This window comes from Neomonachus schauinslandi, chromosome 12 (assembly GCF_002201575.2).
Source record: "Neomonachus schauinslandi chromosome 12, ASM220157v2, whole genome shotgun sequence".
Lineage (NCBI taxonomy): Eukaryota > Metazoa > Chordata > Mammalia > Carnivora > Phocidae > Neomonachus > Neomonachus schauinslandi.
In genome coordinates, this window is record NC_058414.1 from 86,392,453 (window position 1) to 86,408,595 (window position 16,143).

At 38.6% G+C, this 16,143-nt stretch overlaps 1 protein-coding gene across 3 annotated transcripts in view; it reads left to right on the forward strand.

The window, feature by feature from the left end:
* Positions 1-985: 985 nt before the first annotated feature.
* EXOC4 (exocyst complex component 4) overlaps positions 986-16,143 on the forward strand; it is a 747,671-nt gene continuing 732,513 nt past the window's right edge. For all 3 annotated transcript variants that reach the window (XM_021692997.1, XM_021692998.1, XM_021692999.2), the window contains exon 1: positions 986-1,089. In XM_021692997.1, coding sequence (XP_021548672.1) covers positions 1,004-1,089 — 86 coding nt within the window. In that variant the 5' untranslated portion in view covers positions 986-1,003. The remainder of the gene's footprint in view (positions 1,090-16,143) is intronic.

The following is a 16,143-nucleotide window of genomic DNA, read 5'->3' on the forward strand; positions in this document are numbered from 1 at the left end:
CATACACTAATCTTTGTTTCTTATTTATTTCCTGTTCTGAATTAATGACTAAGCTGGTAGAGTCAAATCCAAGAAATATAAAAACCTACCAGTAAAAATATTAATAAAGCACAAGTAAAATTATTACTATGTATATTTTATTTAGCTTGGGAAAGAAAAAAATCTGCAATTTGGTCAGTTTAGCTTTTTGGTCTTTTTGTCAATTTCCAATTTGTGTGTTTTTGCAGGTATTTTTTTTAGGATTATCTGGAAATACAGCCACACTGGAAGATAACTGAACTCACACATAAAATGAATGTAGAAACATTTAGTTTTAGAGAATAAGCATTTCTGTGTCTTCTTTTCGCATTTTATTGAATTGTTTTTATTTATTTACTTATTTAAAATTTTTCTTTTTTGTGTGTGTCAAGGGCTGATTTTTAAGAGATTGCAACGAGGGAGCTGCTTTGCTACCTATGAAACCCCGACGCAGTATCAAATTGTTTGTGTTTAAAGTAAAATTTTGCTCATAGGCATACCCCCCATGTAAATACATGCCTCTATATACACTTTTTGGCATTGTAAGATAAATTTGATTAAAAACATGATAAAAATCTAAAAACAAGGCAACTGGAAACTGGAAAAAAAAAACAAACCCACATTAGATCAGAGTAAATACAAATCAGACAGTCATTAGCAGACTTCACCAAGTTGCTACTGGTTTAGTTTCCTGTGTAGTTTCAGGGAAGAAAACTACAATTCCCAGAGTGCTTAGAGGGCGTGCGGGACCTTGAAACTTGCTGCCTCGGTCCCGCCTCCTTACTTCAGCGATTGGACTGTCCAGTTTCACGTCTCTGAATTTCTCTTCTTCCATTGGTTATTTCCCAGCGATTGGACTGTCCAGTTTCACGTCTTTGAATTTCTCTTCTTCCATTGGTTACTTCCCAGAGAGGTCAATTACAGAGTTTACGTTCGCTTTGGCCCTTCTTGCCCAGCGGTTCTCCCCCCTCCGCCCGGTACCAAGATGGCGGCAGAAGCAGCTGGTGGGAAATACAGAAGCACAGTCAGCAAAAGCAAAGACCCCTCGGGGCTGCTCATCTCTGTGATCAGGTGAGGGAGGCAGGAGGCAGGGTCAGGGGACAGGGGGCAGCGGGCAGCGGCTCGACCTCCGCTTTGGAAGGGAGAAGGGTTAGCTGGGTTCCACCCTGCCGACCCCTCCCCCTTCCTCCTTGCCTCCCCCCCCAGCCCCTCCGAAGGGCCCCCGCAGTTCCCCCTTTTCCTCTGGGGTTGGGCTAGAGGGAGGAGCCCCGCCTCGCTATCTTTTCTTTGGGACCTGAGCTTTCCATTAGGTCCCTGGGCCCTAGAAGCACGCTGTTTGGGGCGTGGTAGAGAAAGCCAGGTGTGTTCATTTATTCGTACAGCGTTTATTTATGGATTGCCTTCCGCCGCGCTCACTTGGGGAAGGCGCCTTGTTTCCTGAATTTCTGGGTGTAAGGCCCTGAAGTCCGGGGACTACTGTCACGAGTTGCAGATTGTGTTCTCACACTTCGCACACCTCCAACCACCTGTGAATGGCCACAGCCTCCAATACAAGAGCATGTAGTGAGCTTGTAGAAGGGCTGTGGGTTGGAAGGCGTAGTCGTTTTCGATTTTTGTTCTGCCTTCCTATCCCGGTCTATTCCTTCAAAACAAAACAAATTTCGAGTTATCTTCTATGCATGTTATTTTCCCAGAATATATATGGTGGGAGTGGGAGTGGGGGACCTTTTAGGGGCTCCTTTTTTTAAAAATGTGAAATAAAGGTGAGAGAATCCTTTCAGACATCATTAAGGATGATACAGTAAGTGATTACAACAACCTGAATAAAATGTATTATAACACGTTTTTACGTTGTTGACATTTGAATTTCAACTCAGGTATTTTTCATAAAGTAAAACCCCGTCCTCCTGACCCCCCTCCCCACCCCATGCTAAACTTGCAGTTGAGTTCTAGGAGGGCTCCTGCAATGTCTTGATGATTTGTTTAAAACCCAGCCTCAACAGTAGCTGGTAGGTAGTAGGGGCTTGAAGGTATGAATAGATGGAATTTTAAAGCAATCTACCACTCATGGACTGATAAAGACCCATCTCATGGGTGTTATTTAGGGGCCTCCAGTTTAAAGTCATGAAATCATTATTACTAAGTGGGGTTTTTGGTTTTTTTTTCTAGAGATCTAAGATGATGATTCTCTGTGTGGAAATGCTTAATAAACTTGGTAGGCCATGCAAAGGGAACGCTGGTCTAGTGTGGACCCACATTCTTGTCACAATACAAGCAGCATAGATGATACTAAAATTCCAACTAGAATATTGGTAGCGTCCCATCTTAATCCTTTGTGGAGTTATAATACATGAATTTATTTGGATTCTTTTTTGAACTTGTTTATTTTTTGTCTTATAGTCAACATTCACTTAAACTATGTATTTAGTGCCAGTTTGTAGTATGGTGCCTGGGACTTAATACATACTTAATAAGTATTTGTTGAACAAATGAGTGGATGCCCTGAGTTTTGCAAAGACGAATCAGATGTGATGTTACCCCTGAGAGTATAGTTCACTTGAGAGATAAAATATGGAAGTAAAAACTATGACATAAGTCTAACAACAGAGATGAGTGAAATATGGGAATCTGGAAGGAGTGGTTAAGTGGAGTGGGGGTTAGGGAAGGTAACACATGTATATAAATGTACCATTTCAGCTGTGCACTTACAATTCTGTAGGCTTTACCCATTTCTTTTCTGCTGTGTATCAGTTTTCCTAAATGGCTATTACATTCATTCTAAATGCCCTACATTTGAAAAAAGCATAAAAACCAAACTAAAGGGTTTTTGTTTATTTTTGTTTTTTTGTTTTTAACTGATGCTGATTCAGAAATACATTGCCTTTGGTTGACTGTTCCTTTGTTCTTCAGGGGGACTCTCCCACTGGATGGTGTGGAATATGATTTTGTGGTCATTCACCCATCTCTTATGCCCATCTATATTACCTTCACGTATCACCATGATTTAGGCCTACACAATTTTTATGCTGAATTTTGTTGTGTATTAATGTTTTCCATTTTTCTTCCTTATTCTTGACCACCTCAGACCACTTGAATAATACTTTCATTACATCTGTTAACTAGCATGGTATAATGGAGTGTCCAGATCTAGCATCCTGGGCATGTTTAGTAAGGATAAGAGTTCATGGTTCCATATGACCTTATTTAAGACTGGATGATGTTGCTTCTCGAGTGTTAATGTTTATTTTTCAATATTTGTTTGAGTCACAGGAAAATTGTTGGGTTGGCGTGAGAGTGTTGCCAGCTCTCTCCCCTTGTTTCCTCTCTGATGTGCTTTTGAACATATGCAATGGTTTAAATTTCATGAACAGTGGCAGTTAATGAGAGGAGGATGGTAGTATTACTTTGGTGTTTGGGTGGGGAGAAGCAGGGGAGAGTACTTCAGAGAATAGAATGGGGAATGTAGTTGCTAAGAGAGTAGATCTTAAAGGTTCTCATTACAAGAAAAAGAAATTGTAACTAGGTGAGATGGATGCTTGTTAACTAACCTTATTGTAATCATTTTGCAATATACACAATATATTAAACCTTGTTGTACACCTTAAAGGACTATGGTGTTATATGTCCATTACACTCACTAAAACTGAGGGGAAAAAAAGAATGGGGAATGTGTATTTCTTGTTAGTGAATTGTTGTCACTCTGAAGTTGCCTCTTTGTCTCTCTGTTCAGTTTGTATTCTTTGTGTTACCCCTTCTTGCAACATTGTATTCCTGATTCTTAATTCCTCATGTAAAACTTGGATTAACTCCTCTTCTCCTTAACCTCTTTTCAGATTCTCTCTTACAGACCAAAGCTTTCCTGAACCCATTTTAGGCTCATGTTTATAAATTCTGAGCTTCCTTGAAGATATATCTGATACATGCCAGTTCTCTTTTCTGTTTCCTTGGACCTGTCATTTAAGTGACTTGTCAGTGATAATCTTTTGAAAAGTTTGATTAGTTTAGCTTTATTTATCTTCTTGTATCACTGAGCTGTTGCTTTCTTTTTTGAATAGTGAATATTAAAAATTCTCCTTTGGTTCTTTTGCTCAGATACGTTAAAAAAGTCATTTTGGGGTGCCTGGGTGGCTCAGTTGGTTAAGGTCCGACTCTTGGTTTCAGCTCAGGTTGTGATCTCGGTTGTGAGTCTGTGCTCAGTGGGGAATCTGCTTGAGATTCTCTCTCCTGCTGGTGTGCACATGCATGCGTGCTCTCTCCCTCTCTCAAATAAATAAATAAATAAATAAATCTTTTTTATTTATTTATTTTTTTAATTAATTTTTTTTTTTATTTGACAGAGAAAGAGACAGCGAGAGCAGGAACACAAGCAGGGGGGGGGAGTGGGAGAGGGAGAAGCAGGCTTCCCGCCGAGCAGGGAGCCCGATGTGGGACTCGATCCCAGGACCCTGGGATCATGACCTGAGCTGAAGGCAGACGCTTAACGACTGAGCCACCCAGGCGCCCTAAATAAATCTTTTTTATTTTTTATTTTTATTTTTTTTATTTTTTTTAAAGATTTTATTTATTTATTTGAGAGAGAGAGAATGAGAGAGAGCACATGAGAGAGGGGAGGGTCAGAGGGAGAAGCAGACTCCCCGCCGAGCAGGAAGCCCGATGCGGGACTCGATCCAGGGACTCCAGGATCATGACCTGAGCCGAAGGCAGTCGCTTAACCAACTGAGCCACCCAGGCGCCCTAAATAAATCTTTTTTAAAAAGTCATTTCTATACCTTATTATGTGCTAGCATAACACATCATATATATTTAAAGCTATTTCTGTAACTTGAAACAGCATTTATTGTTAGTCATCTTTTAACACCGAGTGAGAAAACAACAGGTGGATAAGGGTTCAACCTAAGGACACAGTCTGTATAACCATGGGGACTAGCCATATCTCGTCACTCTTTCCAGCTGTGGTACCAAATAGTTAAATAATGACTGTTTTGCTAGTGTGATTGTCCATCACTTTCAAGAATTTAAAAATCAAAACAGTTTCAAGAAATGTTGTAGTATAGTAGTGAAAATGTTACATTTGGTTGATGGGTATTTAAGTACCTTGAGACTCATAAATGAAATTCTTAACCATTTAAAAAGTATTGAATAAAAATATTTCCGGACGATCAGATGTTTCAAAGGGTGGACTCCTGGGGTATTGCGGAAGAGGTCCTCACGCTGGGAAGTGGGGTTTTGATGAGGAGATGGACAGTGCTTGCGACCAAGTCTGTCGGAGGCCACTGCTAACTGCTTTTGGTTTGAAGTCTTGCCACTGGCCCTTTAAAAAAGAACTAATTGGGTGGACAGAGTTTCGATCACCTGCTGATGTAAATTTGGACAGTTTTACACGTGTGCGTGCACACACACAGCATTTTCCTACTTTTCTATTGATTTTTCCCCTCCCTAACCTTTTGTTTGGTGTGAAATCGGAGCAGGCAGCCTTTCTAAATGAGGAATAAGCAAGATGGCATTTTGGAGATGCTGTTTTATTTTTGTGAGTTCTTGTCAGATTTTTAATTGGGAAATGTGTCTGCCACTTACTGTTAGGTGATTTGCTTTCCAATTAAATGTTGACTCTCTTCTCTTTATAAGTTGGCCTTTAATAGACCATTTAATTGGGAAGACAAACTTTGGCTGTGACTTTAGGCGACCTTATTGAAACCTCAGAGTAGAGCTTTTGTAGGCAGACTCTGGCTACAGATGTCACGGAGGTTTGAAGGCGGTTGAAGGCTCACGTTTTCATCAACTTTCATGTCTTCACAGAAGTTGGAATTTCAAAAACTTAGAAAATCCTTTATTGTAGACACCTGTTAAATTCCCTTCTTCCTCAGAGAGTGTTTTGGTCAGCCCCATATTTAATTCAAAGCAGGCTTTGTCGAAGCGTTCCAGGCTTTGATCAGGGCTTTGAACAAACAGCTTTGAGGTCCATGACACAGTTTGTGGCAGAAAGGAACATGGTCACTCTGTTTGGAGGAGAGTCCCGGAAGTTGTGTTAGGCGGTTAGTGTTGTTTCCAGTAACACCTCTTCTCTTCATCTGAGCCTGTCTCATTATGGTTTTTCGGGTTTCCAGTTCTCTCTTTGTACCCTGAGGCATCTTGGCACTGGGAATGCAGTACTGTTTGAAAATGACTGCCAGGCTGTCTGGAGACTAAACACTTTTTTCTTCTTGAAGTCCTAGGACATCTGACAACCTATGTGGATAGAAGGGGCAAAATAATTCCCCCTTTCTTCCTGCTAAACATGAAGAATTAGTATCTTGGGAATCCATGTTTTAGTTTCTAACCCCATGTGTAATTTTTAACATTGGGATTTCCTGAAGGCTTTGAGGCAGAGAGGTGTGTTGTTGGGTGATAGGTCAGGTTTTTTTCAAGCCACTACTTAACAGTGGATAGGTATGGTAACAGTGTTTGGTGGGAGTTGAGGTATAGTTAGTAGAAGCTTACTGGATTGTGTTACTCAGTTGTTTCAGACCACTGTGTCTAGTCCCTCCTTTGTAAAGTGGGATAATAATATGATCTATGGTTTGGGGGGAAAATTAAGATGTATAGGAGGGGCTAACACAGTTTGGCATAGAGAACACACATAGGTGTTCATTTCTTCCTTTTCAGGATCTGCTGCTTCTCTGGTCAGAAACTTGATTGTAATGTTCACCAGATAGCACCCAGGATATGATGTTAATTTTCTGTCAGAAATATCCTTTCCAGTTTGGCTTGAATGTTTGATTCCAGTTGTCAGAATGTTCATGTTGTAACCAAGAAACCTCGTGCAGCTGAATTAAGATGGTAATTAATGATAATTTGAGAGTCAGCCACAGAAGCTAGATTTAAATATATGTATGCTTACGTGTGCATGTAAAACAAAATATAAACAAAGTATAAAACATTTATTAGGTTGAAGACAGAAAGTTTATAAACCAGCAAATTGAAAGGCCTTGGATCTCTTTGCCTACATAACCCTTTTTGCCATTAAAATCACATATGTAATTTTTAAAAGTTATATGTTTAGAAAATTCAAGTATTTCAAGAGGAACAAAATAAAAAATGAAGACTTTTCACCCTGTTCCTCTCCTTCCTGACATGCTTTTGGTTCCTTGAGAGAAATAGAAAACTGTATTAAAGTATGTGTGAATATATAATCTCTAAACCAGATATATATTCTTTAATATTTAATATAACTTACGAATTTATATACATTTAAGGAAGATTCATTAAAATTATATTATATATTCTTTAAACAAATGGGAACATACTATGTATATTTTTGACCCTTTGTTCATTTGCTTGTTTTTCTTTATTTTGGAGATCTTTTCTAGCAGCACATACTGATCTATCTCAATCTTTTTAGTGGCTATGTGGCATTCTGTCATATGGATACACCATAACCTAATTAATTGGTGGTCCTTCTCCCACCCCTTTTATAACAAACACTTAAGTTTTTTTTTTTTTTTTTTTTAAATCTTCTGTTAAAACAAAGTGAGTGTTCATATACATCGGGGAGTAGACCTGTGGTGTAAAATCATGGCAGTGACAGGGGAATAGCTGCATCTGAGTATCTTCACATTTTGTATTTTGACAGTCAAAATGTCCTCCAGAAAGATGGTCATTTTCGCTCCCGCAAGTGGTGTATTCGCTCACCTGTTTTCCCAAGCCCTGGCCAGAAACTGGATGTTTTTGATGATTGTCTTTATTAAGTCAGTTGTGAGTAAGAGAAGAGTATTTGTCTCCCTGTCATTTAGTTGTGTATTATAGCTGGATGTATGTAGATATATGCGTGTTGCAAATCTTTTCTCTCAGTCTGTGGCTTGTCTTATTCTCTTGACAGAGTCTTTCCCAGAGCAGAAGTTTGTCATATTAATGAAGTCCCACTCATCAATGATTTCTGTCATGGGTCATATCTTTGGCATTGTAATCTAAAAAGTCTGTGCCATATCCAAGATCACCTAAATTTTCTTCAGTGGTAACTTCTGGGAGTTTCATATTTTGTCTTGTACTTAGGACTGTTATCCAGTTCAAGTTAATTTTTGTGAAGGCTATACGATCTGTGTCTAGATTCATTTCTTTGCAGGTGGATGTTCAGTTGTCCCAGCACCATTTATGGAAAAGATGACCTCTATTCTCCATTGTTGGACATATGTGGGCTCTTCAACAACATTCCATGTGTTTTGTTTTCTTCCTGTGCACACTTGTCATTGCAACTTCCCTGTTTTTGTATCACAAAAACTTGTTTAAAAAAAAAAAGTCATAAAAAAGACACAAGTCCAACAAACTCATTTCCCAAATATTACCTATTTTCCTTTTTAAGGTTTTTGTGTGGATCTTGTCTAGGTACATACAGAAGTTTAGTAGTAATTATAACAAACAACATGTTTTTAGCATAACAAAATATTTTCATGTTGCTATATACTCTTTGGAGTTACATAAATATTTTTTTAAAAATTATTTATTTATTTATTTATTTATTTGAGACAGAGAGAATGAGAGAGAGAGAGCACATGAGAGGGGGGAGGGTCAGAGGCAGAAGCAGGCTCCCCGCCAAGCAGGGAGCCCGATGCGGGACTCGATCCAGGGACTCCAGGATCATGACCTGAGCCGAAGGCAGTCGCTTAACCAACTGAGCCACCCAGGCGCCCTGGAGTTACATAAATATTTTTTAAGTGGGGGAATTAAAAAATATAGAAAATTACAGAGAAGAAAATATAAACTCTCATATTCTCACCCAGAATTAAACACTGTTAATAACTTTGCTTCCAGTTTTAAAAAAAGTAACTGTACTGTTATAAAAATAATACACATTCATTATAAAGAATTCAAACAATGGAAATGCTTAAAGATGTGATTATTCCAAATTTTATCCTTTGTAAGTTACTGTCATTGATATTAGCTGAACCTAATTCCAGACGTTGCTGTGTCTCTCTTCTGTGTGTGTATGTACGAAATGTTGGATGGATAGATAGAAATTTTTTTATTTCAAACAAAAAAATATTTTTTTAATAAATATAGGAGCTTACTCTATGTGCTAACTTATTTTTAAGTAATCTCTACCCCCCAGTGTAGGGCTCGAACTCACAACCCCAAGATCAAGAGTTGCATGCTCTACTGACTGACCCAGCCAGGCTCTATATGCTAACTTATGTGCTGACTTTGTTTGTTTCCCTTTTTGAGGTATACATACGTAAAGTGCATATATATTAAGTATATGGCTTGATCCCAAATCAGGATAGAGACGAACACTTACAGCATCCCTGTCCTTTTTTTTTCCAGTTCATTTTTCTGTGCAAGGGTATCCTGTTGTTCCAACACCATTCATTAAACAGATTATGCTTGCTTCACTGAATTTCTTTTGCATATCTGTCAAAAATCAGTTGACCGATGTGCGTCTGTTTCTTGATTCTCTAGTCTATTTCACTCATCTGTTTACCTTGATGACATTACCACACAGTCTTGATTATTGTTTTTATAAGTCTTGAAGACAGTGTGTGCTCTCCATCTGTACCCTACTTTTTAAAAGTTATTTTGAATGGGGTGCTGGGGTCGCTCAGTTGGTTGAGTGTCTGACTCTTGATTTTGGCTCAGGTCTTGATCTCAGGGTTGTGAGTTCAGGCCCTACATTGGGCTCCATGGAGCCTACTTAAAAAAACAAAAGTTATTTTGGCTGTTCTAGGTCCTTTGCGTTCCCACATCAATTTTATTTTATTTTATTTTATTTATTTTCCCATATCAGTTTTTGAATTTTTCAGTTTCTGTGGTAAAACCTTCTGGGATTTTGGTTGGGATTGCACTGAATGTACAGATTTATATGGGAGAATTGACATCTTAGCCCTATTGAGTCTTCTTATCCCTGAACAGGTGTATCTCTTAATTTAATTCTTTAATTTTTTTGGCAATTTTAAAAATAGATTTCAATGTGTAAATCTTACATATTATTGGTCAGATTTATCGAAGTACTTTAATCACTTCAAGTCCCACATCTTACTGAATGCTGATGTTTTTCCCCCAGTCTATTATTACCATGTCTTCAAATTCATTAATCTTTTCTGCAATTCCCAATCTGTTGTTAATCCTTTGTAATGTAATTTTTATTAGATTGTGGTTTTGAGCTCTAGTTTGCGTTGGGTCCTTTAAGAAAAAATCTTTAATAGCTCTCCTTGCACCTTCAGTCTTTCCTATAGCTTCTTGGACTATGAAATACAGATATAATAATTGTCATGTTCTTGTTTACTAATATTGTCTTGTGTCATTTTTGGATTTAGTGTCAGTTGATTAATATCTGTTCCCCCTTTTTTACATGCCTTACGTATGTTTTGGATACTAGATATTGTGAATTTTACCTTATTGGATACCCGATAGCGGATACTTTGTTTTCTTGTAAATATTCCTGAATTTTGTTCTAGGATTTGTTAAGTTACTTGGAAACTGTGGTCCTTTCAGGTCTTATTTTAAATTTTGCTCATGGGGGCAGAGCCACATTTGGTGTAGGGCCAATTTTGTTTCCCTACTATGGCAAAATCCTTTTGAGTACTCCACCCCAATGCTGTGTGAACCATGAGATTTTCCCCTCTGGCTGTGAATTCAGATAATTATGCCCCTAATCCTTATTGGTGGTTCTTTTCGTGGCCTTGAGTAGTTTTCTCTCAGGCACACGCTGATGATAGTGTGCTGAAGCTTGAAGGGAGCCCTTCTCCAGGTCTCCAGAGTGCTCTGTAGTTCTCTTTCCTCTCCATCACCTGCCCTGCAAACTCTAACTGCCTTAATGTTTAAGGTTTCAAAATCTTTTTTTGGGGGGGGGGGGTTGTTTTTACGTTCAGATGCTAGGACAAATCCAGTCCCAGTTATTTCATCAAGACCAGAAGCGGAAGTCTGTCAGTGCTTCATATTTTGAAAAATATCTTTAAAGATTCATTTCCATTGGTCAGATTTCATCAGTTGCATATGCGCAGAAGGAAGAATAAGGTAATCAGATGTGCTGTATAAAGGTACGGCATGAGGTATCTCGTCCCTAGTGACCTTTCTGATTTTGCGGAGTATTAAACAGTTAAACACTTCCACTTCATATGGTATTTTTCTGGGAACTTTTCCTTCAGAACTCCTAGAAGTGCTTTGGAACTATTTTGCATCTGTTTATGTATTTCTTTATTTTTAAAAATACTGTTTTTGTTTGTTTGCTAGTGATAGTATTGTTCACTGTAGCCCGAGCTCTCGTAGAGCTGGTAATTGGTTTTCTTTGGGCGGCACAGCATTTAGATTATTTTTGTTGGTGGTGGTTTTGTTTTGCTTTTTTGTTTTTGCTTGCATTTGGAGGTTTCCAGTCTGTGCTTGCATTTTTCAGTTTGCAGTGGTGAGCCCTGCTCCCTCTGGTCTTCTCCTCTGCCACTACTTACATTTTTAACTGCTTTCAAGCCGTGAAATGAGTTCTGGTCTTTTTAGTAGCCAGTCCTTTATGTGTTGGGAATTTCGCCTTGAAAAACACGGAAACTCACCATTTAACAGGAAAGTTCTTGTGCACCATTTGACATGGGAGGGAAACTTATTATTTTAAGTTCCTTAGAACCTTTTCTGACCATTTATTTAAAAAAATTTTTATAAAGCCCTTGCAAAAAATAAAGTGGCATATCATTCAAAAAGGGTTTTTCCATTTAAAATTTGGTGCCTATCATTGTGCTAAATATTATGGGAGACATCATTTTATACTTAAAATACTACTTGAGAGCTTGCCAGAGATGTAGAATCTTAAAAACGGGTGGGGGGGGGGCAGACTCAGTCACCACCTGGCTCACCTGAGCAGAATCTGCAGTTTAACAGGATTACCAGGTGATTTGAATGCAAGTTAGAGTTTGAGTAGCCCCTAGGACATAATTTAGTTGGGGAAATAAACCAATTAGCATTAACTTTTTAAAGCTGAGATAATGGCTGTTTTTACAAAATATTCTTAATTTAAGTAACAAAACGAATAAAGAAAAAGACTTAACTATAGAGAACAGGTGGTTGCCAGAGCCCAAGTGGATGGGGGGATGGGTGAAATAGGTGATGGGGATTAAGAGTACACTTACTGTGATGAGCACTGAGTCATGTATAGAGTGGTTGAATCACTGTATTGGACACCTGAAACCGATATAACACTATAAATTATACTGGCATTAAGACTATTTTCTTTTAAGAGGTACATAGTGAAATGTATGCTGATAAAAATATCATGTCTAGTATTTGCTTCAAAATAACTGGGGGTGTATGTTCAAGTTAGGGTATAGATGAAACAAGATTGGAATGTGTTGATAATTGTTGAAGCTGGGTTATTTGAGGAGTCTCAGTTTTTGCACGTGTTTGAAAATTGCCGTGAAAATGTACATGTGTGTTTATGGACTGGGGAGGGGGAAGGGGGTGGTAATTACAAGGGTCTATACATGAATAAATCTAAGAAATACTACATAATCTTCACGTCTTGTCCACCCAGCTTCTGCCTTTCCTCCCAGGGCACCTGGCACACGAACATATTAAAGTCTCCTGGATGTCTGCAGTTAAGAAACTTATGCTTCAATTTGTGTGGGATCCAGAATTTCCAAGATAACTTGGTACCATGCAACAGAGACCAGTGTCTTCCAAAATGGGATTTCTGAGGCACTTACTGGAAACTCCACATTAGGAAGTAGCCTGCACCTTTAAAATGACCAAATGCCATAATGTGTTGTAGTAACTAAAACATCCCCCTGGAGATGAAAAATAAGATCACTCTGGAGAAGGCTTTAAGGAGGATGTGGAGCTTCAAGTGCAAGTGGGAAAAGAGGTAGTCTCAGTTAAGGAAGAGTAGGGGGTAGAGTTTAAATTGTCAATCTGTCAATCCTGGCCTCAGTTTTATGCTGTAGTGACGCTGATTTTACTTAATTCTAGATAGTGGCCTTCTCTGTTGGTTACAAGACTTAGAGCTTTTGGTCCCCAGAAGTATTTTGTATGACTGAGTTAATTGAAATACTGAAAAGCTGCATGTGTTGGGTGTAGTAATTGGCCCTAAGTGCTGTCTGAAGCAAGACACCAGTGAATTTTCAATTGACTTTAAAGCAGAAATTGTTTACTGTCACTTGATATTAAATGAATCTTTGTATTGAATTAAGGGATGTTGTTTTTATGCATCAGAAAAGTTTTTCAGAGGGACTTGTCATCATGAATTGTTATCAGTTGGGACAGGATTATCTTGTATTTTGTGGGATCTAATAAGGCATAATTAAGAAACAAGCAGTCGCAGTGTATAATTGAATATAATAAAATCGGATTAAAAAGTGTAATGTAGATTCGGTTATGCTTTGAGTGAAGCCATGTCTTAGGTGATTATATAGTGATACACATCTCAAACATTTAAGGTGTGATTTTAAATGTGTGATTTTTTTTCCATGCAAACTTAGAATTATGAGGGTCTCTTTTTTTTTTTATAATTCATTGGAAGCATTTGTAGATGAATCATCATATACAAAGTGCTCTGCTTAGTAGACTAGGTTTTGACGACCCTTCTCAACTTGTTAGTGTTTATATTCTTGGTAATCTCTTTTCCTTCTCCTTAGTGTGGATTTGCACTCGTACCTAGAACTGTCTTTTTTTAAAATTTTTTTTATTTGAGTGAGAATGAGCAGGCAGGTACACATGCACATGAGCAGGACGGGGGGGTGGTGGGGCGGGGGCAGACTCCCCGCTGAGCAGGGAGTCAGCACCCTGGGATCATGACCTGAGCCAAAGGTAGACCCATAACTGACTGAGCCACTCAGGTGCCCCTAGACCTGTCTTTAGTTCTGCTTCTGACATGTTCCTGTCAGGCATTTCTTAGGTTGGCTGTTTCACGCTTTAAAGGAAAAGAAAATCTGACTCTCACACTTTGGAAATAAGGGCTAAGTAGATCTAATAGTGTAATCTGAAAGCAGTTTGGTAAAGAAAATGGATTCACGTTTTCAAGAATCATGTATGCTCTAGACTTTTTGTTTCTGTGTTGGCATCAGTAACAAAAAGGAATATTCTAGAGAGCTCAATAAGCTAATAGTTTTTTTTTTTAATATTTTATTTATTTATTTGAGAGAGAGAGAGCACATGAGCAGAGGGAGAAACAGGCTCCCCGCTGAGCAGGGAGCCCGATGCGGGACTCGATCATGACCTGAGCCGAAGGCAGATGCTTAACCAACTGAGCCACCCAGGCGCCCCAATAAGCTAATAGTTTTTTTCGTACTTGGAGTGATGGTCTGAAACTAGTTAACCCTTTTGTATTTGGGCTTAAAAATACTCAATTTTTGCCTTATGATAACGTGTTAGAATATTTTGTAAATAAAGATGACCCCTTGTCTGATGCTCTTTCCATTATGTGACTAAAAAAATTCATTAGAATTGCCCTAAATGAGAGAAGGTGGTACTGGTTGGGAGGTTCAGGTGCCTGATGAGTAAAAATGCAGGGGCTTGGGGACCTCAGGTTTCTGTAAGAGGCCTATTTTGAGTATTTCCCAGAAAGGATATCGCTGAGATTTGATTCCTACTGTAGATTGAGCTTTGTAGAGCTGTTAGTTTCCTGATAAGTGATTTTTGGATATGTGGGACCTTACTTAGTTTTTCTGGGTTGTTTGAAGGGATTTACATTAATTGTTTTGTTAATCTTTATTATTCCTGGAGGAGAGGTCACTGGATACCAACAAGGAATGCCCTTAGTAGGCAATTAAGCGTATTAACTGTTTTCAGATAGCATGACTTAATGCTAATTGTTCTGCAGGTGTCACCAAAATTCAGGTGTATTACATTAAATATTTCTTACAGCAGGTTAATTAGTTATCTGAGGCTGTACTAGGCAGTTAATTCTTGAGGATTTGCTGAGAATCTGTGTTGCTCTGGCTAAGGGGCGTGACCAATAACATCTGTCTTGAGATTTTAGCCAAGCAAAATAATACTGCCTGTGTTTTATAGGGTGGTGTGTAAGTCTGCTTGAGCTGCCATAACAAAACCACAGGTTGGGTGGCTTAAACAGAAGTCTATTTTCTCACCGTTCTGGAGGCTAGAAGTCTAAGATCAAGGTACCAGTCAGGGTTGGTTTCTGGCAAGGCCTCTCTTCTTGGCTTGTAGATGGCCACCTTTTTGCTGTGTCCTCAAATGGCCTTTCCTCTGTGTGTGGAGAGAAAGGGCTCTTTTGTGTCTCTTTCTCTGCTTATAAGGACAGCAATTGTATCTCGTATGACCTCCTTTAGAGACCCTAATCTCCAAATAGTGACACTGGGGCTTAGTGCTTCAAAATAAATTTGGTAGTGGTAGGAGGGTGTGTCTCAATTTAGTCTATAACAGGTGGTACTCTGGAGACTCTTATTACTTTGTGAAAATACCCTAAAATCCTTTCAGAGTGACAGTGTGTTATTACCTATAGGTGATCCTGAGGCTCAGGCTAGAGCCCTGGACAGGTCGTTAATTTTTCACAATTGGTTGGCAACCTTTCTACGTGCTTTTCTGGCTTATGATATTTGACAGTCCCCTGCTAATCCTCTAATACCAAATACTTGTACTGTCGATGCTCTTCAAAGAATTGCTGTCTGGTCAGCTTGAACTATCAAAGGGCTTGCTGAGAAGAGGGAATTAATGAAACATGATTTGATCCATTTCATTCTATACTTTCCCCAAATTCCATTCTTAGATTAAAATGGGTCATTGGAAAGCTTCATGCTTGGACTATGTTCAGAGTCACAGTCTCTTGGTCTGAGTTGTGTTTTAGTGTTCTGTTCTGGAAGGAACTTAAATGACCATGTAAAATTTATTGTTTTTAGAAGGTGGTTGAGGACCTTGTTCACTATATTGTATATTGTCTTCCTTATTTTTTTTAAGTGAAAGATTTCTTTTAGAATTTAGGAGTAGCTTAAAGTTTGTTTCCTCAACAGAGGAATTGGAATCCATCTTTTTGATAATGAGAATGATTTAACTGGCTACATTTCCCTTTTTGCATGGCTAGGAACCTCACAGTTAGATTGAGGGCTCATTTCCTGTCAACTGTGTTTGCCCACATGCCCTGCATACCTGTGTTCTACATTTGTATGGCATCATTTTGTCCTGTATCTCCCTAACTAGTTTCACTTTCTCATTTGTATTACCTTT